Source organism: Haliaeetus leucocephalus, unplaced genomic scaffold (assembly GCF_000737465.1).
Source record: "Haliaeetus leucocephalus isolate CR32 unplaced genomic scaffold, Haliaeetus_leucocephalus-4.0 Scaffold906, whole genome shotgun sequence".
Taxonomy (NCBI): domain Eukaryota; kingdom Metazoa; phylum Chordata; class Aves; order Accipitriformes; family Accipitridae; genus Haliaeetus; species Haliaeetus leucocephalus.
In genome coordinates this window covers 1,019,602-1,043,452 of record NW_010973342.1, presented here as the reverse complement: position 1 = coordinate 1,043,452, position 23,851 = coordinate 1,019,602, and the positions used below count along the sequence as shown (strand labels likewise).

General features: G+C 39.7%; 1 protein-coding gene across 1 annotated transcript in view; it reads right to left on the bottom strand.

Annotated features, from left to right (window-relative positions):
* Positions 1–23,851, bottom strand: part of EVC (Ellis van Creveld syndrome) — a 51,514-nt gene that overhangs the window by 10,854 nt on the left and 16,809 nt on the right. Inside the window, exons 9-13 of the mRNA XM_010583463.1 lie at positions 23,260–23,408; positions 20,398–20,496; positions 9,631–9,843; positions 2,957–3,066; positions 1,435–1,645 (exon numbers count right to left, since the gene is read on the bottom strand). Of these exons, the coding sequence (XP_010581765.1) occupies positions 1,435–1,645; positions 2,957–3,066; positions 9,631–9,843; positions 20,398–20,496; positions 23,260–23,408 (782 nt within the window). The remainder of the gene's footprint in view (positions 1–1,434; positions 1,646–2,956; positions 3,067–9,630; positions 9,844–20,397; positions 20,497–23,259; positions 23,409–23,851) is intronic.

Here is a 23,851-nt window from a genome sequence, read left to right as displayed (position 1 = left end):
TTAGTTCAAACAACACAGTATGTCTAAAATTCTGGTTGAGTGTCTGTAAATTAACCTTTTCCTTAACTTCTTATACATTGGTTCTAGTTTTGGAGGTTGTTTATAACATTTTTTTCTCTCTGACTTTTCAGAATTCCACACCTAGGCCCTACTTCTTTGGCAGCACGGATCTTATATATGTTATTTGAGGCACTTCCTTGTGAGATGGGTTTTAGCTGGCCTTGGAAAGAGGCTGTAATGGAGAGAGGCCAAAGGAAAAGTAATACCTGGGGATATTTCATTTTTGTTAGGGAACACAGTGATTGCATCAATTAATGTCCCTGTGGGAGCTAAGTGAGAGGGAGCAGTGGAAAGCACGTAACAAGAAGAATGCAGTCACATGCATTTGTATTTTATTATTTTACACTTTATTTCTTCTGAAGGTTAATGAGATGTTGAGATTTTCACACTTAACGGGAACTACTTCAATAGAAGTATCAACTATGGAAATGGCAGCAGACAGAATTTCATTATTCCTCTTCCAAGTGGAGAATTAGGGTTTGTATTATGCAAATCAGAATTAGAGGGATGCAAAATGTTATCTCTCAGCTAATTACACAGTGACAGCATGGAGCACAGAACTGCAAAGTGTTGGATGGGTTCAACCCATATGTGCAGCAGCCGTGGGTTGGGCAGGGGCTATCACTGACGCCTGCTAGGAGGGTCCTCTGAGGTTGAAATCTGAAATTCAGTGTTGTTCTAGGTAAATATCCAATGCAGATAAATAAATAACCAACAACACTTAATGGATTAACCCTAAAAAACACAGTCACAAACAGATCTGAAAGTGACTTGTGGGAATACCAAGTTTAAAAATCCCTTAAACTTTCTCCCATCTCCTTGACCTACAGGAGCCAGACTATTTGGAAGGATGTCAGGGGAATGGATGCTGAGCATCTCATGGACAGAGGAGAAAGAATGAAAACCAATGACAGTACAGAAGAACTTTCTAGGTCTGGTGGAGGAAAGAATTTCTTCTGATGCTCAAGTAAGAACTTTTCAAGTGCATAGTACGATCCCTAGCAGAATTAGTAGGAGTCTATCTTACCCTGAAGCAGTATGTTGTGTAGAAGTCCTTTATACATGTTGGCATGCCTTCTTTCATTAGTATTTTCGTATAAAATAAATAGTTAAATAAGTTGCTATGATAACACATATCACAGATAACTTGCCAGTAGATAACGTATTAGGGAATTTAAAATGTCTGCTCAAACTAAAACAGGTACACCCGGACCTCCTATGCCAGCAGTGGGTGCATTTTTGACAGAGAATATTTTCCTTTCTGTTTGGAACTGGAACACTTTTATTTTTTGAGATCTTCTATGGCTACTTCTAATGCCAGACATCATAGCATATAAGACCTCTGGAGAAAAACGACCCCGACACTGTACCCACCACTGCCTTCTGTAACTGCCACTGGTCCTCATCTTGGCAGGGGGAGGACCCCTCCTGCAGGGTATGCTGTTCTCTCAGTTCCTGAAGCAAGCTCTTCTTTCTGGACAGTCTCATGTGGGCCAGGACTGCCATTCCAACTCTTCGGAGGGTTAACCTTCTGAGTACTGAACACAGCAGAAGTCGGTGTTTTTGCAATATATAGTTTACAGACCTGTAAAAAGGACCATTAAAAATCAATCGGCTAAGCTGCTGGCTGGTTTCGCACCCCTGTGTTCAGCAAAGTCATTGCTCAAAGATGACAAGAGTTACTATTCACTCTGTGTAATGTCTTCTCATACAAAGCATGCCTTGGGAAGCTGCTCAGGTGTATAGAATGGGTATTGCTGTGATAGATGTCTAGTTCTGTCACACTGAAGTTAAATTAAAACACAAATAGGAAGAAAATAAATAAATAATCATCTATAATTACATAATAAAAGTTTTTTTTAATAGGAGACTTGAAATAAGATGAAAAGAGAATGTAATCAGAACTGCAGGAAAGTTATTTCAAGAAAATGCAGGACAGCATATTGTGGATTAACAAGGAGGTACACTCTGAAGAGACATTGAAGAAGCTAGTGTTAGCTGGCAGGGCAGACACGGCTGAAGCAAGTTTGTGGTGAATTTTAAAAAGGAGAGCAAATTTTGAAGTTGATTCTGGACCACATGAGTGAAATCTGTATGCACATTTGGGATGACATTGTTTGTGCCTGTATCTAACTTGTGTGTATCTGTAAGGCATCGTGAGCTCTCTAGATACCAAATTTTGGGAAACACTGAAGTCCAAGAATGTGGGAAGGTTGAACTGAAAAGTAGAGCCAAAATAAAGGAGTGCAATGGCAATAATACCAGTATTCCAAATAGACAAGTCTTCAAATACTTTGATCTTTGACCATGATAAATGCAGTCATTTGATATCTTAACTAAACCAAAGCAGATAACACAGAATTGTGGGGGTTTTGAGAATTATCTCTATCAAAGAGATGTTAAGCTGTACAAAGATGAGATAAAACTGAAAGTTTCCTTGGTGAATACGGACAGAATGCAAGAGAGGAGTCATTGTCATGCAAACTGATGGTCAGTGGTATTGAAACAGCAGAAAGCAAAGGTAGAGCTGGATGGTGCTGGACTGAACATTTTATCTTGAAGAATACCCAAATCCAATGTGACATACAGAGTGCAAAGACAGGTTGGTTCAAGATTAGAAATCACTCACAAACATAGAAGCAGATACACAGAAAGCACACAACTTGACAAATCACAGAAGAGACTATTTTTTCTACTTACCAGGAGTCATGGATTCTCTGGTTTTTTTTTAATTTGTTTTTGATACTCAGACAAAAAACTAGAGTAACTGCCTCTCTGTCTGAAGATGCTCATAATCCCTCAAAACTGCTTTCCACAATGTAATGTACATAAGTTTTTATCTGTGCATGCAGCAGTGCACTTTTACCCCCCTGTTTACTGATAAAACCATGCTTACTCATCACTGAGGCATCCTAGTCTGCTTACGACACCTTGAATTATCTTGTCTTGTTTCTCAGACAGGTGCATTTGCATCACAGCAGACAGAGCATATTCCTTTATCCATAGCTAAAAGCAGGGGAAAAGAATTACAATTGTAAGATACTCTGATTTCAGTCACGCTAGTCACCACATTAAGAAACAGGGGTTTATTTGATGCTATTTTGCTAAAAACAATCATCCCCCTCTTTCAAGAAAGAAACTCATGCTGAATTAAAATTATTCTACTTAGGAATATTTTTTTCTCAATGATCAAAGTCTTAAACAAAGCTCACTGAAAAGAAAGGGAGGCTTTGCTCTGGTTTGAATCAGTCCTGAGCTGTGTCTCCTACAGATTTTCCGGTTTCAGCAACAGAGGAACAAGAGAAAAAGAACAATATGGCACAAAATATTGCATCACCTCTTATCAGCAGGTAGCAGTGGGCTTTTTCTTTGGGTTTTATTCACTAGTAGAAAATGTAATTTTTATTTTCACTGAACAAAATGAAGTTATCATCTTCCATCACGCTTTTGTGTATAGTATCCAATGCTAATAGTTAGAAATGGAGATTGCGTGATTAGGTTTATGGACTGCAAGTTTACAGTTCCTTCAATGTGATATTTAGATCAAAGAATTTAATCTTTAAATGTTTTGATGGATTTGCCATTAGACTGTAAACTTTTGGAGATATGGACTTAAGATTTTGTTTAGTGTATTGCCAGAATTTAAGGAATAATAAGCCATAAGAGGAAATGGTTGTAAGGCCCAAACTCTGTTACTGTGAGATGAAGAGTATATTTTAAGCAACACTGGCAGCTGGATAAATGCAGGTTGCCCGCAGATGTATGCAGAGCCCTAAATTAAATATAATACTCAGGCGCTCTGTCAGCCTCACTTCATGTTCTAGCCTCATTCAGAACATGAGGGACTAAATTTTCTATTACTGCAGACAGCAAGGTTTCACTAGATCAGTATGTCTAGCAAAGCATTAGATGCGTAATTGCACAATTGTTAGTGTTAGGAATTAGGAGTGGTACTGGGCCTTCCTACTGGCTTTAATAGTCTTTTCCTTGGGAAGCAGCGATCTGTGCAGGAGAGGCTTTATCTGTGAGCACAGAATGAACTCCGCTGGGAAGTGCAGAACAGAAGAAACCACACCACCTTTGGCTTTAAAATAGAAGTATATTTCTTTCTTGGATAGCGCCTTCTCTGTAGTATACACAGCAACACACCTAGTTGACCCCTCTCCATGCAGAAAACCTTACCAAAACATATGCTCTTGAGCAGGATGCCTGCGAAGGACAGACAGGCGGTCAACAACAGGTGACAGATGGGAAGAGTGCAGCTGAGCGTGAGGAGCACAGCCCAAAAGTCTGTGTGGTGCCGGGGAGGGCACCAGGCTGCTCTCGGCAAGAGCCGCAAGACGTACCTGTGTAGCCAGACCTCAACTGATTTGAGTCTAGGCGATTCTCAAAATCACAGAGCACAGCTGAGCACAGTGCCTTCTCTGACTGCATGCTGCAAGTGTCAAATTAAGGTTTATCAGGTCTCCAGGTATCATCATGACAGACGGCAAAAGCTTGCAGTAATACCGGTATCAGTATTTCCCTTTAGCAGCTCTGGATATGGTTTCCTAGTGTTTCACACCTCTCTGTATATGCCTCGTAGATCCGTTGCATTGTGTATTTTAATGTCTCTTTCAGCAGTTAAAAGAAAGGCTGAAAACTACCTTTTACTTTCCAGAAGTATTTTCATTTTCAATGAGATACTGGCTGTGGCTCGGATGTGGCTTCCCTTCGTTTTTGGAGACCTGGTTATTGACTGAGACGTTGCTCTTGAAGGGCCTCTCTGCACACTTACTGTCAAACAGCATCAGGGCATATAGACCACCATGACACAGAAGACAGGAAATGTTTTCTGAATTACAATTGCAATGGTAAATGATATAATATTGCAGCCAAGAAACCAAAACCTAGCACCTCTGCTGCTGTCAGTATACCCTATCCAAAGAGGCACTCAGAATTAAAACAAAGACAGGGACTGTAGTCGTTGTTTACTTCTGTTTATGAAGAAATAGCCTAGTTCTGTAGTAGTGATCTGAGCTTCTTTTAAAGGAAAAGAATGAGTCACCTTTTCCATTGCAAGTGCATTTAAGGTAAGCTGTATGCACAATTTATAAAAGGTCTCTTCACCTCCCTGAGACCAATAGAAAGCTGAGAATACAGCAGAAAATCCCCCCGGTGCACAGTTATTAAACTGAACAGTAGAAGTACATTAGCCATATAAGTAGTAGGAGAACAAAGAGGAAAGGAGGGGGATTACTACACATTTAAGATGGGACGATAAAGAAAGAAGATTGAGATTTGGACCAAATACTAAACCAGTGTTTTGTCTCAAAAAGGCCATTAGGAATATGATCAAGAAGGGATGGATCAGCTGGGAATAAGCAGAATATTATGTGTTTTATTGGAAGCAACACTTCAGCAGCTCACTGGGATGGGCTGGGTATTTTCCATCTCCGAAATACTAGAAGAACTCACACATCCAGGCACAAATGCAGCAGCAAAGATCCTCTAGGAATCTTAATTTGAGGCTGCTGGCATATGGCTGAAAACCAGCAAAACAGAGACAACTATTTCATTAAGCCAGGTGGAAAGGTCAGACTTTGTGCTGCACTGATCTTCCAGCGCTGGATTAAGTTGCCAGGTGTCTCTCCAAGCTTTCCTGTTCTTGGGAACAGCCTTACTTTGCTCGGAGACAGGTCAGTACAGAGTGGAGAAAATCATGCTGCTTCACAGATTCAGTGGCTGGAACAGAGCTCAGGCTCTCCGATATCTGCATTTAACCAGTAAAACCACTGTCAAAAGCATGGTAAATGGGGGAGTAAAGCTCCGAGGAATGCCTGGCTTCTTGAAGGCTCATTGCAATCGCTATGAAAAAATGAGTATAAACCAAAGAGAAAGCAATAAAAGGCACACCATGTGAGAACTGGTAAGGAGACGCCGCTTCGGCTTTCTGGGTGTCCACCAATGATGTGGGAATGGACAGAAATCTCCTCATCCCATTGTTACTCTGTAAGCTTCTCGGTGTTTTGCTTCCTGGCAACAAGTCCATTACAAGACCTTCTGGAGCACCGCTAAGGTTAAGTATTACTCTCTGGCAATAAAGGTGAGGAATATGCCTTTCTTAGGTAATGAAACCCATAAAATATTTTGAGTTAGACCTCAGATACAACAGCAAATTAGACCCAAGTAAGCTCACTCTTTTTTCTGCAGCTCTCAGTTTGACATTTTTAGCACAGATTATTCAGGAAATAGAAGGAAAGCAATTTCTCCCTAACAGCCTGTAGATGGGGTGCGATGCACGCTGAATGCCAAGCAAGTACCTCAGCCTGGCGCAGCAGTCTGCTCCCCGTAACTGCTGCCCAGACAGGAGAGCTTGTCTACAGAAATCAGGAGGTAGGGGCTATGTGGGAAAATGCTCAAAATTTATTTTCATTAGTCATTTATTCCCATTTGCCTCTCTTACATCCTCAAGTGTATAAGGCAAAGTTAAATATGAAGCTGACTTTTTCTTTTCATCTGTAAAAGAGATTCTGTTCCCCCAAAGGATGTCATATTCCAGATATGTATAAATGCTAGGAAAGAGAATTAAAAAAAAAAAGTGGTTCAAGGAAATGGGAAAAATGTCTTTTTGAGCCACCTTGAAAAGCACACATAAATACCTTGTGAAAAGCCTTCTGGCGTTAGACTTCCCAAGTCTGTAAAGCAGGTGACTATGTAACTCTTAGTATAGTACATTTAAAAAGAGGCAGATGAAAAGACCTATCTCCTGCTGGAAAATGCCTGATAAATTAAAAGGCCTGTCAATATGAATGTTGATTTATGGATCTGCTGTCATATTCAGCACTGTTACATCTATGGGACCTCCTAAATGACACGATCACCTCCCACAAGTGTCTGATCTCTCTTCTTCTTTTCTTAAGGTGGAAACGAAGTGCTCCTTTTTGTAGGATGCAAGTGTCAGGTTATTGCTTAAAAGTGCATGCTGCTGCATTTATGCTTGGAAAGGGCCAAGAAATGCACTTTGGATTTGAACATAATATAGTGAGTTGTGTGATGTTTTTCAGACTCATTTATACAGGAAAATCTGCCAGCCTAGCTTTGGTGGAATAGCTATCTCCGTGCATGCTCTCTTGGGAGATATAGCAGACTTTTTTCCAGTTTAGTTCAAACCACTTCCAAAAAGCCACACGCAGTAAGTTAAAAAAGCTACTTAAGCTCCTGCAAAGAATATTGTCTTGACGAATCACACATTTTCCCACTAGGAGAAACCCTTGTCTCTTCTAGGAATTTATCCCGCAGAATCACTTGTCCTTAGGACAGCTCTGTCTGCTGCGCAGGAAATTTTTATATTGAATAAGGCCTAACTGCAGTGCTGGTGACCCAGAGACCAATGTGAGAGCTCTGTCATTGCTAAGTGAGTTCCTCTATAGCTCAGTAATTACTGTTAATGATGTCAGCAAATGCTTTATTCTTTTTTTTTTTTCAGCTAGAAAGTCATCTGCTTTATATTATGAATGCTATGGCACATTGAAAGTGATGAAAAGTTAACTTTCTAATTTAAATAACCTATGCTTGGGCATGACTGCAGCATCTGAATTTACATACAATGAATCCATCATACAGTGCTGCCCGAAGAGCTATTATCCAGCAACTGAGCGCTGGAGATGAACTAATCCCTTGAGAAAAAATCCCAGGGAGTGGTTTCTCCACTCAATACCATGCCCAATGATAGTAACAGAGGAATGCATAAACAGCATTTTTGGAACAAAACTTCAGACCTGAGATCTCCCCCTCTGTGGAGAGCCTCCTGGCTGTTAAAATCCATCCTCTCCAGCCCTGAACGATGGCTGAGGTCCAATGGGACAGTGGGAAGACCAGAGCAGAGGAGCCCTAACATGCACTCGGACTTCTGGGACTAATCCTAAGTTGCACACCAGCACCTCCTCCTTCTCTGACTGTGGTTCTTTCTTAATGACAGCAGGTACCACCACGGTGCTTTGGGCTCCATGCACTATGGGACGTACTTGTAGTTCACCTACTAGATCAGACTGCTCAGGTCAATCACATACAAGGACAGGCAATTTGTGAACCCTCGGTGAATGTGAAAACAAACAGCAACCTAGAGGTTTAAGCTTGCCAAGTCAGGTATTGCATCTAATCCTTGATAAAAAGAGGCAAAATAAAAAACGTTGAGGTCAGACATTGTTTCACTAAACACTGAAGGTATAGGTATGCCAAATTCAAACACTAAATGCGAGCCAGCAGTCCTAGAAAACACAAATGCCCAATCTTAATTTAAAGCATGTGAGCAGACTCACTGGCATCAGTGGTCATCTCAAGCATATTTTAGTTTAGTTTGCTAGATATCCCTGTGACACAGAAACAGCAGAGGCAAGCAGAATTGTTTTTCAAATTAGTTGACATAACAGGTGACTTACAATAAAGTAAATATAAAATGATCAGGGAGGTGCATGTTGTGTAACTCCAGATTAAGGAAAACAGAGAAGAAAAAAAGGAAATGGCTAAGAATTTCCAATGAATAATTTTACTTTTGTATTCCCAAGGGTGTTCTGACCAGTGACCACTGGTCAGCAAACCACTCTACCAGATTTAGTAGGAAGCCCAGTTTCCTGAATCACAGGGTTTCATGGAAGAACCCTAAATACAAGTGGGTTGGAAGAGTTAAACACCTTATAGCAGTGTATAATAATTAGGGACTCAGTAAGTTATTAACCATGTACTGCATTGTCCACGCACTCTGAAGAATGAGGGTAGGGAAAAGTATGATTTTGCCAGTGTTAAAGAACTCTGCCAACCTTTTATTTAAGAAGCTCCAATTACTCTTATATGTTGCAGCACACACTTACACTTGGGAAGGGGCACACCTTTGTATAGAGAAGGTCTTTCTCTGACTAAATTGTGTTAGTTTTCAAAGCAGTGTTAACAGAGACATAGCATTGTATGAATAAATGGAAGGTCTATTTGAGTTCTAGCCTAATGCTGAAGATACCTGCCTCCACATTCACTGTTGTTGCTTTTCTCCTCTGGTGTCAATGCCCCCTATGCTGAGCACAAACAGAGCAGGAAAGCTGGATGTGTGTTTCTTCACCTTCTCGGAATAACAAGTAAGTTTTATATAAAGTGTGTATCATATGTTTCCAATTATTACAGTATTAATACATAAAAATTAATAATAAATACTTATCATTGTAAGGCCTCCTTTCCTGTAAACTGTACTCATAGGTACCCTCTCCAAACAGACCAGATGAAGGTGTTTTTGAACTGCTTCTGTAGATGCTGAGGACATCACACAGCAGCCTTGACAAAAAATATTTATGTGCTGACAAAGCTGTCAAACACTGAGGACAGATGTTCAGTAATTATTCTCTGACTCCTCTATGCCTACATGCACAGCATATATTCACTCCATACTTCAGGTCAAACAGCCTGCCCCAAGTCTGGACCTGTGTCTGGACCTGGGCTATATATTTACAGACAAAATACTCTGCACAGATAAGTATCTTGATAATTTTTTTCCATGTCCCTGTTTTTAGACCCTGGCATCCCAGAATGTAACACGGGTCTTACTTTTTTTTCTTGCAATAGCTGTTCCTGGAAAAGCTTCCAGCGTCTCTGGCGGTGGTCCTCCCATTTCTCCAGCTGAGGGACCAAATTCTCCTGCCATTCCTCTTTCAGAAGCTCACATTCTCTTACAGAGAGGCCGGTCACAACAGGCAGGGTCTGAAGAAACAGCTCCGTCACCAGCTCCGCTAAAGCAAGGGAAGCTTTAGAGTACAGCTCCTAACAGAGGGACAAAGAGGGACAGAGAGAGACAGGTGAGAAGGTGAACCCCCCGGCCCTTTGGAGCTATTTCGTTACATGTCTCCATGATGCCAGCGAGGGAACCATGTCCCAGTGAAGACACTGGGCCAGCGACCGACCCCTACAGCTAAAATCCAACGCCACTAATGCTTGAGTTAAAAAAAACAGGTTTTCTAGATGGAACAACTTAAATGCTTTGGTTCAAGGCACACAAGGGCATTTAAAACGCAATAGTGGCATGAGCACATGAGACCCTGAATGCTAACTGCTGCCCACATGCAACTGCAGTACAAAGAATATCTTGTTTTACTGGCTATGGCAATGCATTACAAAACCAGTTATTTTGAAAGGTGCTGTGGAAACAATCCGGTATAGCACAACACCTCGTAGGCACATTTTCAAAGGTGCTGATATGAAATGAATGAAGGCAAAAAAGAAGGACGAGTTAAAAGGGACAGCACGGCTTTTAGTTAGGCAAAATTGACATTATTCATGTTAATAGTTGGTGCTCCAAAATATGACACTCTTCAATGCCTGAAAGACAGAATTAATTCAAATTCCTTCTGATGCAGAAGCGGTTCAAGCCTAGGAAAACAAACATCTTCCGGCAGTTTTATTAAAACTAGTCCCATATGAGTGGTTTTCAATTGCTAAGGCTGTTTCACTCACAAGAAGAGTTTGGGTGATTTAGTCAGATGGCATCCAAGCTAAAAAGTCTGTTCAAAACACGTAATTTCACTGTCAACTACACAGTGATGATACGAACTGTGTTTGCAAACTTGGTACAATTTGAGACAATCCCTGAGGAGAAGGAGTGAGGGCAGGTAGCTTTCCCCAGTGGAAGAGAAAAAAAATCACATTGGAAAGGTCACAGGGACACTGCGGTACTCCAACAGTATGAAGAGCTATTTTTGTGTGAGTTCCACATGATCTTACCAGTCCAAAAAGCTTTATCGCCTACTTGGTTTTGCTTTCATTGTAAATCAGTGTTAGCACTCTTGAAAACAGTTGTATTTCTTTCCTTAAAATACAGCTAATATTTTTACAACTCCTTTCAGCATTCCTGTTGCAAGAACAAGTCAAGTCTTCTAGCTGTTGCCTTCATTTAAATATAGGTATAATTACAATCTCTTAAGTGATCAAAATCTAGAACCTCTCAACAGAAACACAGAGATATGTCAAAAACATTTGTCTGCAGCTCATAGACATGAAAAGTTGTAGTTGACTTGTCTTTTTTGGGAAGATACACTGGTATAATGTAGTATTGTGTAAGAGCCCATTCCATCTGCTAGATGTGGTACCATAAAAAAGAAAGTAAGACACACAAAAAAACCCCCGAAAACAAAAGAGGATGTTAAATTACAAAGTCAAGAACTCAGAAATAAAGAATGACCAGAACTTAGGTTTCATGTGAAATCTCATTCTGTGCCACCATAATGATAAATTTGGGGCTCATGTACTGTTTCCACAGGACCTTTATCTGTTCAGTGTTTAGGTTTATCAATACCCATTAAATGGATAGATTTCTTAAAAATCTTTATTTTATATTTCTCATTTATTGTAAAATATCCAAACTGTGCACTGAATACTAAATTATTATTTTCCTCCTAGGATCTCTCTAGGATGCTAATCACCATATTAATTAGCTGTTTCACAAACAATAAACAGCTTATCTTAACAGGTCCCTGCAGTAACCTCTTCTTATGGATAAAATCAAGGCACAACACTATCAAAAGTGTTCACTACACCTTTGAGATGAGCTGTCTTGATTTTTCCCACCCTCTTACCTTTTTTAACCATGTTTAAAGCATGCAGGATTTTCAGAATCTAGCTCCCACTATCTTTGTTTAATCTCAAAGTGTTCTGAATTCATGTAAATTGGGCTACAGGTTTCTGAAACTGGGTACTGGGCATAAGTATGAGAATTAGTAGTCAAAGACCCAACAATTAATTGGATACCTCATTTCTGTAACACTTCTCCCATTTCTAGTGATTGCTCTCAATCTGAACATGACGGTATCATTAGGGTAACATTTGCTACACAGGTGCATCCTATGCTGAAGGATGGATCTCCCCTACTTCTTAATTATTATAGTTACTAGTTCGTGTTACAAGAGGCAGGATTTTTCCTACCTTAATCATCTGTGTAGTTGTGGGCCTGGCTTAGCTTGCCAACACTATTGCAAAATGGTTTGTTTGAATTCTCTCTTCTTCTGCTATTTATTTTAAAATTCAAGTCTCAAATTCTGGGGTTTAACAAAAGCTCAAATATCCTATGTTTCTAAGCTCTGTATCCCATACAACATTTAAAGAACAATCACTCTATCTCTGTAAACCACCTCTTCTCTGAGCTTTGCTAGCCTTTCAGGACAAGTTAATTCTCCTGCCTTTACTCGGTGTTTGGGGATATAAGAATTTCTCCTGCGTCTGAAATAGTTCAGACGCAGTCTAGAGGAGACTGTGGCACTTCTACTGCAACCTCAAAAGATCTCAGGCAGGGTGTTAAGGAACTCTACTCTTAAACAGAGTTCCACCTATGGCAGCTAAATCACTTTGCAACACATTTTGCTGCAGAACTGATAGCATTTCCCTGGCACACTGACAGCTTTGTATTATTATTTACTAGGAAATCTTTTGCACAGAACATAAAGAAGGTATTTTGTTACTTGCTTTCCTGCCGTTTTGTTTAAAGACCAAGTGAACAGAATTCTGCTTGCACTCCCTGCAGCTTCAAATTTTACTGTATACTTACCTTTGGCACTACCAGAGTGGGTACATAGTTACCCAGGAAAAATGTGACTAGGTCCTGTTCCCACAAAATTAAAAAGCTACATCACCTCATTAATGTGATGGGCCAACTTATCTTTAGCTCAAAGGTCCTTAACTATTTGTCTGCAAAATAATTCATGGCCCTCTGCTGATACTGGTGTATGAAAGGACAAGAAAGCGGGATTAGAATTCCAGGAGCAGTTTTTCACAACCACAGTCCCTTTAAAAATGAAAACACTGGGGGAATACATGGAAGGGAAGCAGGACTAAGCAGTATGTTCTTTACATCCCACGAATGTTGCAAACTGGCACGCAAAGCGACAGGAAGCCTGGTCAGGTGCTGTAAGTCCCTGGGACGGTGATTTTTAACAGGACTTTCCCTTGAAGTTCTGTTAGAAATTCTCTGTGCAGGATACAAATCCGGCACTTAGTGGTCTCATCTGTGGTCCAGGATCACAAAATAAACCACCGTCAGTGATGACTATCTAACTAAATTCTCACTAGAATACTAACTTCTCTGCAGTGTTCAAGGAACCACTAGCCGCTGGCTCTTCTTTAATCTGAACCCATGACCGTATGGGCATTAGACCCCAGGCAGTCCTTGCAGCCCAGACCCTACCATGACGGCATGCTCTACCCAGAAGACATACCACAGGTACAATATGACGGGCACTGTGTTTAATGCAGCACTTTAAAGAACGCAGTGGAAAGGCCTTTTAAAATTTGGTAGGGGGAATGGGAAGTTTACATTTAGGAAAGACTGCAGATGTGATTGAATTCTACCAAAGCCACTCAAGCTAACAAAATAGTTCAAAACTATTCGTACTCTAAGGAATGTACTTGATCTGAAATGGCAATAAAGTCTGTCTGTGAACAGGGATGGTGTACTACGTATTACAAAGCTTATTTTCCACAGGAAAAAAAGAAAACCGTTAAGAAATCCTACTGCTTCCAGGATCTTATTTTTGGACTAGAACCCCTACAAAATAGTTCTTACAAGCTTCCTGATATGCCACCTCTTGTTTTTAGAACTTTCACTTAATGAAACTTATTCAAATTGATTCCATTAATAGAATAGCTGATTGCAGTGTTGAATGAACCTGTTTGTAGTACCTGGCAGTCAATCTCAAAGCTTTTCAAAAAACCTCCAAAGAAATTCATCAAGCATAAAGAAATACCATGGGGTATATGCAGAAATAAAATGGGCTCAGATTAAAATGCTGAGTGCATCTGAATTTCAAACAAGGCAATAAATATATAATTTTGTCAAAAACCAGGGGAAATACACAGCTTATCAGATTTCACTACAAAACCAAAGAACATATTAATGCTTGCTCTCAAACCCGACTGATTAAAAGGTTCCTACATGCAGGTGAGAATAAAGTGAATAGTAAAATTGTGAAGCAGGAAAATGTATTTAGAAAGGTTGTACTGTATTTTACATGCCAGCCACTGACTAGTATATATTACCTCCAAGAGGCAACTGCACAACTATTTGTTAACTTGTGATAGCTATTTGTTAACTTATGATACAACAGCATTTCATTAAAATAATTAAAATTTCTGGTCAAAGCTGTAGAACACTCTTGCATGTATCTCCAGAAGCTGAATGGTTAGGACACTTGTTTAGGAGGTAAGAGATTCATCTCCCAACACATATTGTATCTTATTAAGGACAGAAATTCAATACTCAGATCATGCATCCCATAAATACTCCAAACGTTCTTGGACACCACTGGCCACTAGAAGATACTTCACATTATAAACTCACACTAAATGGGGAAAAGCTGATTGCATGTACTTCTTTCTCTCTTCCACGTGAATAAATCTGGAATGCTAATTGGAAAATGAAAACAGTACCCTGCTTTTAAGCATCCTAACACCAATAAAACACAATGACATTGAAGTCATTAGCTTCTTAGCACAAGCTAATAAAAAAAAAAATTATTTCCACACATTTAAAATGGAGGTTCATTTAAATTTCAGTCTTGTTCCCTCACTGGTCCTTGATTTATTCAGGAGGCAGTTTCAACCTTCTCTTTCTGTACTCCCATTTTAGAAATGTGCCTTTGTAGATAAGGTTATGTCCTTTACTAGATCTAACTATTAACAAATTGTGAATCCATATAGAGGTACAATACAATTTCTTATGCAGTAAGGCAAGAAGCAAACTTCAGAATGAAGGCTACCCATCTGAGGCATCTTGTATCAGCTTTAACTGAAATGACCAGATCAAATGTAATCAGTGCCCAAACCCACAACTAGACTGAGCTCGCATGGTAAGAGTTACAGTTTTAATCTATTAGATCACACTGTCTTTCAGCCTTTTTGGGGTAAATCACAGGGCAAAATTTTCAAAGTGAGCATTTGAAGTGGATGTCTCTTGAAATGGATTTCCATCAGAGATAAGCTGTGGGTAATTCACCTTGAAAAGAAGCTAGCTTTTGGTACCCAAAAGTGCAGTCCTCTCCATGAAAAGCACCCCTAACCATATCTCATATTAATGAAATTACATAAGGAAAGTAATAAAAAAGTAGGTCTCTGAGACTCTGTACTTTTTATTTTGACAGAAATAATTTTTCCCCTTTTATTAACAAAGGAAAAAAAATCAAATACTTTGCTTCAATCTCACATTCATATTTACCCATTCATAAAATGTTTATTGCCTTGCCTGTTGATAATACTCATTACTTAATAGCTTTTAGTCTAAATTCCTGTGCATTTCTATGTTCTGTCAAGTCAAATGAAATAACATTCTGGTGAACTGCTATCAGCAAAGGGGAATTATAAATGACAGTAAATTGTGTGGTTTTATGGTTTTGATGTTAAGGCTGAGGAAAAATAATTATCTTACCATGGACTATGTAATTCCTAGCTGTTAATTGATTTCCTTTGTGCAATCTGCATGTCTTTTCTTAATAATGAACTATTAAGCACCAACCTCTTTTCACTTCTCATTTCCCTACTGAAAAAAGTAGGTAGTTCACAAAAAAGAAGGAGAAAGAAAAGATTAAAGGTTGGTGAACATCTGATATGCTAAACTTGAGACCAACTTGCAAGGAGATAGCCATTAATCTTTTCAAGAAATCAGAAGAAACAAGAAACAGCACAGGGTATATTGGGGTGTGGGGTGTGTGCTTTTGCTGCCACGTAAGAGAAAATTACTGTAAGAACTTTGCAATTGAAAAGCTACCTAAGCCAATACAAAACTGCTACTGCAGCACAATATCCCTTGCGTATGGGATAACTCTGCAGACTGTGTTTGTGAAAACATTAGGCTGAGCCATTCAATTACCTCTGACACAATTCCTCCTTCAGTTATGATATACTGTGATAATCAAAATCACTTGCCCCCATTCCTCAATTCGCACTTCAAAAATTAGTTACGGAGCCTGTGTCTAGACACAGACTATTCACTTACAGCGCACTATTTTAATCCACTAGTATGGCTGAAAAGTCCTACAATATCCTCCAAATATAACTCCTTCATTCACTTCAGGCATCAACAGATTCCATTGACCTTGGTTAAATCATTTTAATTGATTTATTCATGTGTACACAAAACAAACGTACTCAATTATTCTATGCAAACACAGTCAGCTTCCAGATCACTGCATTTTTACATATTTATTCACCAATTTGGATAATTCTTTGATGTGCTATAGCACTGCAGGCTACAGTAGTGCTAGAGGGTTATATAAATCTATCTTGATGAACTCACAAACTGTTCAAAAGGGGAAAAAATAAAAAAGGCATAGAAATTTGAGAAGTGCTTAGAAGAACATTGTGAGAACAAGGTAAGGCTCTTCTCCAACAACTGAGTGGCACTTACAGGTAAGTGACATCTTTTCTTCTGTCCCCAGGACATTCATTGGTTCCCTATTTGGTCACACGGTGAGCTTTTCCTTCTATTTTAAAATCACCTCTTGCATTGAAGTCATCTTTCTACTTATTCACGAAACTAAGACTGTCAGGCTTGCTGCCCTGCTTGCTCATACTAGGACAAACCAAGGTAACTGTTGAAATAAGTCAAGTTATTCTAGCGTGCAACAGACGGAGGAATGGAGGGCCTAAACTTTTTATCACATATAAGCCTTTATCACATATAAGACCTTCCTAGGTCCTTTTCCCTTGAAAAAAAAGGTGTAATGGCCTTCAAATATAGCAGCTAAGGACCATGAGCTTAGGGCAAGAGCTGGGCACTTGGACTTCTGGGCTTGGTTGAGTGAATTTGTCAGAGTGCAGCCCCTGGGAACTTTGTACTGGCTGTCTTCCTTGAGGATTTATTCTGGTTTGTCATCCACAGCGGAAGTTTTGATACGGTACTTAAATGGGGGTGGATGGTTTAGAAAGTTGATATAGGATAGAGGCACCTGTATGCTCTAAGACAGTTGCTTTGAAAGCTGCTAGTAACTGCTCTTAGCTGAAGGTATGCCTGAGAATGGGACCTAACTCTAGCTAACAGGATATTATGCATTTCTTTAACACTGGTGGTGTTACAGGACATGAACTTACTGGATGTTACTCCAAATGGTCATTTGTCTGAAACATGGCTGTTCTTTACTAGGATATTGGTGTTTATCTGATAAATTGCAATATTGATGATGCCCCAAAGACCTTGAAAGCAACTTAAAAAAATAGAGGTCTTGGATGTGGCAGAAAAATCCCACCATGGTTGAGTTCTGCTGCCATTAATCTGAAAAGTGTGGTGTGATTCATTTCAATTCTGGGGGTTTCCAACCAAAGTCAAGATGGCAATGGGTACACAGGCAGGAACTTGTCTGGAACCCTAAATCCTGTGAGTACTGGACAACATTAGATTGTTCAGCCTAGAAGAAATATGTGGTATTTCTTTAATCCTGAGCCAGTAGAGAGTATGAGCTACTTGGAAGAGGGGGCATATAAGATGCTATTGCTAAATCTTTGTTCTGGAGAAACTGTGATTTAGGAACACTTTGCCTCCTCTTGGATTTAGGTAATTAGCTTGTAGTAAGACATCTCAGTTTTATTTCCCTTAAATGCAACACCTATTTAACTTGTGTGTGTGGGAAAGCATATCTACTTTGTGCAGTTTTGCAAGGCTAATTTTCACTTGCAACAAAATAAAAACTGGGCTGAATTCTTAAATATTTAATTACTTCTAGTTCTTTCCACTCTGACTGTGTTTACAAATGTATGAATGCATCTATTTTAAATGTCTTGCTGTCTATCTTTGGATGTCTTGTGGACCACAGGCTGAGGAATATTCATCCAACTATCTGTGGAGCATGCCAGGTTGACTTTAGAGAGTTTCACTCAATTTTTCAGTAATTGCTAGGCTTCTGTTTCTACTGGAATGATAAAAAGCAACAGAACAGAACTCTCCACTGGTGAACTTCTTTTCTTGCCTTCTAACTTACTTAATAACACATGACTGTAGATATGGAAATATGGAGATTAAGTGAACAATAGAATGTTTAACCAAATCTTTAATTCAACCTTTTCCTTGCTCATGGTAGAACAGAAACAGCAGAGTCCAAACCTTCCAAATGAGTGCAAGGCAAATGAGTATCAGTTAAGCTTCATTAAGTACAGACCTTCTGGAATGACAACATGGAGCTTCGCAGTGTTCGCAGATGTGCCCAAACCAGCCGGTTCTACAAACTAGCTGGTTCAAACCCAAGTGGGACACAGGTCTTGTAGCGCAGTGCTGACTATTTGCCATGTGAGGGTTGCTGGTACATAGCTGGTTAGTTTAACGTTTGCTTGCTTAGGTCTACCTGAGCTGCCATCACACCACTGCATTGTGGAGTATCTCAAACCCCTGTTGCCTTCCCATGGGTATCTTGCCTTCCCCACTGGTAGCAGCAGCTTCTCCCCAGCAGAAACCCAGAGAAGCTAAGTGAAGGGGCAAGGCCCTGCTGCCTGGGGAAAGGCTTCTGCTTGTCCAAGGTGCATTTCTGCTCTGAAAGTGTGGTGGAGCAGACAGAGAAGCAAAGGCATTGTGGTTGTGAGATGCAACTCCTTCCCTTAATGGCAAAGCTACTTTTGCTTTTATGCACCAGGTAATGGACAGCGTGTAACTACTGCACTTCCCTTGGCTGTAGAAGTCAGAACATCTCCATTTACCTACAGTGGGGCTATGCTCATTTGTATTTTCTCTTCTTTCTAGCTTATGCTGCTTACAAGGTATATTCAGAAGCAGTCTGCTCTCTTAAAACAGTCTGTAATATCTGTATTTAGGGTTAAGGGGAGAAAGTGCAGTTGTTCATTATGTTAAACGTCACAATAAGAATGTTTTAGTATAGAAACAAAGTGGAAATTAAGATTTGTGGATCCTCATTCAACAGATGCCAGTTGGATCATGGTACTTGCAGTTTTTCATGTCTGGCAGCATTTGTTTGGGTCTAGGAATAAGAGAGCAGCTGTAATATGGAATATAATGGCTTAGAGCTGAGTGAATTGGCACAGTTCAAGTTTGTGCAGCTCTCCTGGCAACTTGGCAATTCTAGAAACACTTAATTCACCCAAACCAATTTTTCTTTAATGGAAAAGAAAACTTAGCTAACAGTGCTGAAAGAAATAGGATTTTCAGTCTGATCTTAGTGTCGCCAGAGCAAAGTACACAATAAAGGAAAGCAATATAATTTCACAAATGAGGTGGAACTATGCAGGGTAAAAAAAATTGTTTGATCTCCAGAGAGTTCATGTGAATTGAGGAAGGGGGTGGAGAAGTTAGTAACTCTGGAGAATGGACTGTGCGCAATAATATCAGCAGACGTTGATTTTTCTTAAATTAAATAGCTTTGTACAATTAATCTACTTTGATGCACTGGCATACCCCTCCAAGGAAACTCTTCCTTTCTCCAAAGCAGTAGCTCTTCTCAAATATCCTGTTGCCTGCACTATTACATAAAACAATGGCAAAACTATTTGTTCTAAATACAGTAGCTTTATTTTCTCTATCAATTGAATTGGAAAAAGTGCATGTGGACTAGTGCTAATTAAGATCGTGTGGGTATCTTACCCTAATGTGATAGGGACTACGAGTTTCTGTAACACCCTGATCTGGTCATAATTAATCATGACAAGGATCCTGTTGAGCTGAAAGCGATTAGTTCCAGCCTAATTAAAGGTCACTCCTAGCTACAGTTTTGGGCTTCATCAGGTAGATCATGTTATCTTATTTTTTCAGTGCAGACAGAAAATAATTAAAGATGACGCAAAAGCATGAAGTATCTACATATTTTCCAAATCAGTAACATAAAGAAATGTAAAAATACTACTTACATCAAAGATCTGAACTTATTTCAGGGAACTAACTAGTGTCAAAACAATTTCTCTGAGAGGAAAAGAGATGAGAAAACTATTTTTGGAGATGTAGTGAAGTTAACTAAGAATAGTATCATCCTACCATGGTGCAGAGGAGATAATTATGCTACATAAATGAAGTCTCTCTCCTCATAGTAACGTCAGACGTTGTATGTTCTCAATGTTATTGCAGCCTTGTCAGCCACCCAGGCAGCACATTTTGGCAGACCACAAAGGCATTTTCTGACTAATACAAGGTTAGGAAACGTAATGTGTTGGGAAGGTAATGGAAAAGGCAAGCTAACGTGGAAGACTGTCCTGTCTCCATCTCCCAGCTTGCCAGTCTAGCTTCCTGGAGCTGCCATGATATCTCCTGCAATTCCCCAATCCTCCCAGAGGCCTGACATTGTGTAGTGGGTTTAGAGGATTTTCAGAATTATTTTAGTAAGTGACACATATCACTAGAGGTGGCACCTTGTAGAGATCTGCAACAGCCTCTGTGCTCTCACAGTCATCCTCCTCCTCCAGTTCCCACTGTGCTTGCCGATGTTTCTCTAACAGCTCATGGTAAGCCTAAAAGAAACATAATAGGTAGATTTAAATAGATGAAAAGGTTTTGATAGCTTCTTATGATCCTCCCCTTCCCTGATCCCCTTCCCATTTACCATCACAACAGTAAGTACTTATGTGGAACCATGACTCAGATGGAAATGAAACTTGCCTTACCACCTTAATTTGAGCATATCCAGTCTTGAGTATGAAACCCCATAGCCTCAGCAATTTGGGGTTAAATAATATGTACCCAATACTGGAAAACACATGAAATGATCTGAGTTGCAACCTGCTTTCCTGTGTATGAATACCACTTCATCATAGCCAGTACTATGAGGTGCAGAACAGCCATCAGACATCGTTATCAGACACCTTAGTTACAGCTGTATCACACTGTATAGGGCTTTTCCACTGGGGTTGGTCACCATGTCCCACAGTGGTCCCTAAAAGGCTGATCTATGTCTTGGTCCTGATTTAGTCCTTGGTAACAGATTTAAGAGAGATGCAATTTCTTTCTTCAAGCCATGCCTGTGATACGTTGGCAGGCTCATGTGCTGTAATAGAAGACTGAATTTCACAGACAAAGAACATCTCATTCTATAGACTAATGAGTGTTCTTATACATAAATATTCCATATTTTGATTTAAACTGCCAAGTGCCCTCTTACTTTCCCATGGTAAGTATGGCTTTCTTCATTAGGTATGTCAATAGGGCTCTTCCAAAGAGCACCAAAGTGCTCATAAATTCTTCATGTACAGGTCATTCTTGTAGAGGTGGAGTTTAAAATTTACACTTCTCATGAAATTGTAGTTTACCACAGAATTTGACAAGTTAATTGCTGTTACTTGTACGTCCATCGGGGCTAGGGCTGAGCAAGACTGGGTTACTGTAACTGGCACTTTTTGGCTTGTGTGCTTCACCTGATCATTCCTGTATTCTCTGCCAGTTAAAAAAAAAAAAAAAAAAAAGCTCCTATTCCAGTGGAAACATAGATGAAGGAGACAGAATGATACAGGGACTCTAACCTTTAATATCTAAGTCATTCTGTCATATAAAAAAAATCAGAGCTGCAGCAACTAAATCATTACCATCCAACTTGTGTTCAGAAGAAATTGATGTGAAGAAAGTTCATTGCAAAATCCACCTTCTTAATTGGCAACCACTTAAAATTCAGCAGAAAGGTCAGTTACTGCCAAGGCTGTTACCATGGTGGCACGATGAGGTGGAGGGGGGAAGGCAGAGAAGAAAAGTGCTTTTGATGGCTACAACTCTGGGTTGATGAGGATTCAGGACCAACTCCTTCCCTGCTGGGCTGGCTGTGAAACCAGCTCCTCAACGTGAAAATAGCTCCTCAATGCTGAGGGGATTGTTTGCACAAAATAATTACTGAACTATCTAAGTCAAATCATGGGAGCTGCAGATATATACGTATTTTTCTTATTTTTCAAAGAGTCGCTGGACTCAAGACCCCATCTGTTCTGGGACAAACAGAAAGGCAGTAGAAAGGCTTAAATTTCATATTTGTTTTATTATTTGCACACAGGCATTTCAATACTAAGACTCAGTTGTGTTCTGTCCTGCAGCATGAAGTGCAAGTTGCTCACTTTTGCTCAGCCTGTCATAAGCAGATTGTCAGTCTACAGTTTAACTAAGTGTATTTGTTAGCTTTCTAAGGTGCACAGAATAGAGCATCTCTTGCACAAAGCCGTGTGGCTCTACCTTTGTAGGGGAGAGGTCTTAATACAAACTTTTTAAGCTTTGTTTAATGAATTTGGGATGTGTCCAAGAGTTTTGAATGTGATAGAATTATTTGTCTCAATCTATGAAAAGCCAAAAAAGGTGAAATGTGCTCTACTGTTTTAAAGTGCCTGAAACCTTTTGTTTAGAAGTGAGGTGTTGCCAGACAGGTGTTGCATACAAGAACAGTAACTGCATTATCCAATTCGTACAATATAATTAAAGAACTTGGCCCTACAGTACCAAATGGCAGTGCTGAGAGCAGTAAATTTTGACAGTTTGCTACAGCTGGAATCTGGGTCTTCTCATACAGTAATTTATCTAAGTTATTAGATTTCTTCAGAAATTTAATGCTGCTGAATGTAACCACTTTAGCCTTAAATTATTTCTTTTCATGAAAATTGAGGATTGATTTTTTTTTTTATTTCTTAATAACTTGGGTCTGCAGCTCTCGGCATTTACAGCTAAGAACTCTGATTTCATATATACATTCTGAACAATAACAATAAAGCTCTGCAGAAAATATGGCCAAGAAAATATGGCCATTACACTGGCCATTGTATAGCACATTAAATTATCTATTGCAAACTTTCTCTAAGGTATCCTGCCAGTGATCATAATGAGTTTTCCCTCTGCTTACATGGAATTTGATAGTCTTCTGAGCCTCAGCAATCTCACTCATAGAAAGGCAATTAGATCAGTGCAGTCTGCATTCTTCTGTAATGCAGGCCAGATACTTTCCTCCAGACATTCCCTATATTGAACCAAACACATAATATCTAAGTAAAAGGTATTTTCTACAAAACCTGCATAATCTAGCATTAACACCCTTTGGCATTTTGTTCCAATGCGACAAGACCAACGCTGCAGGAAAAGTCTCTAGGCAAGCCTAGGCAATAGGGAGTCTGACCCTATCCTACCTGTGCTAGTGTACATGATTCTCAGGAGGACTCAAAAATCCCAATTTTATGGAACTGGAAGAAATATGCAATATATTTTGCTTTAAAAACTAATGGAACAGTGAAAATAAGCTTTTACATGCTCACCTTAAGAAAATCATTAACATCTTCATTACGAAAAGTTTTACTGAGGAGACTCCCTTGTTCAGCTTTCTGTCTTTGTTTGAACTCTTCTCTCTTCTTTGCACGGCACTCCAGTCGTTTCAAGATCAGATCTTTACTTTGCTGGATACATTCTGGAACATAAACCACTGACAATTAGATATTGTAACTCCACAGGGAGAAAGTAGCATCTGCTACTGTCACACAACATAAGCTTTCAGAAATCTGTTAGTGACTGAAATAGGCAAGTAATTGCCATGCATGATTTCAAATTTGATTCTTACCCTGATGGTCGTCTTAGACATGAACTTTTGGGTTGTTACATGGCACTTAAATCTATCAGGTTTTTGGATCACTACCATCCTGCACCCTCCCTTTCACTGGTGCTGCTGCTTATGCAAAGGCAGTGTGTTAATTCAAGAAAGATTCCCACCTGCAGCACCCCAAACCTCCCCCTTCTGCTTCTGGAAGGCCCAGAAGTGGCTCATTACCTAATTGCAGATAAGCAAATGCTGCTGCAAGGACAGGTGCAGTAACATACGGCGGTGAGAATAGGTCTAGAGCAGTGCTAGTTCGG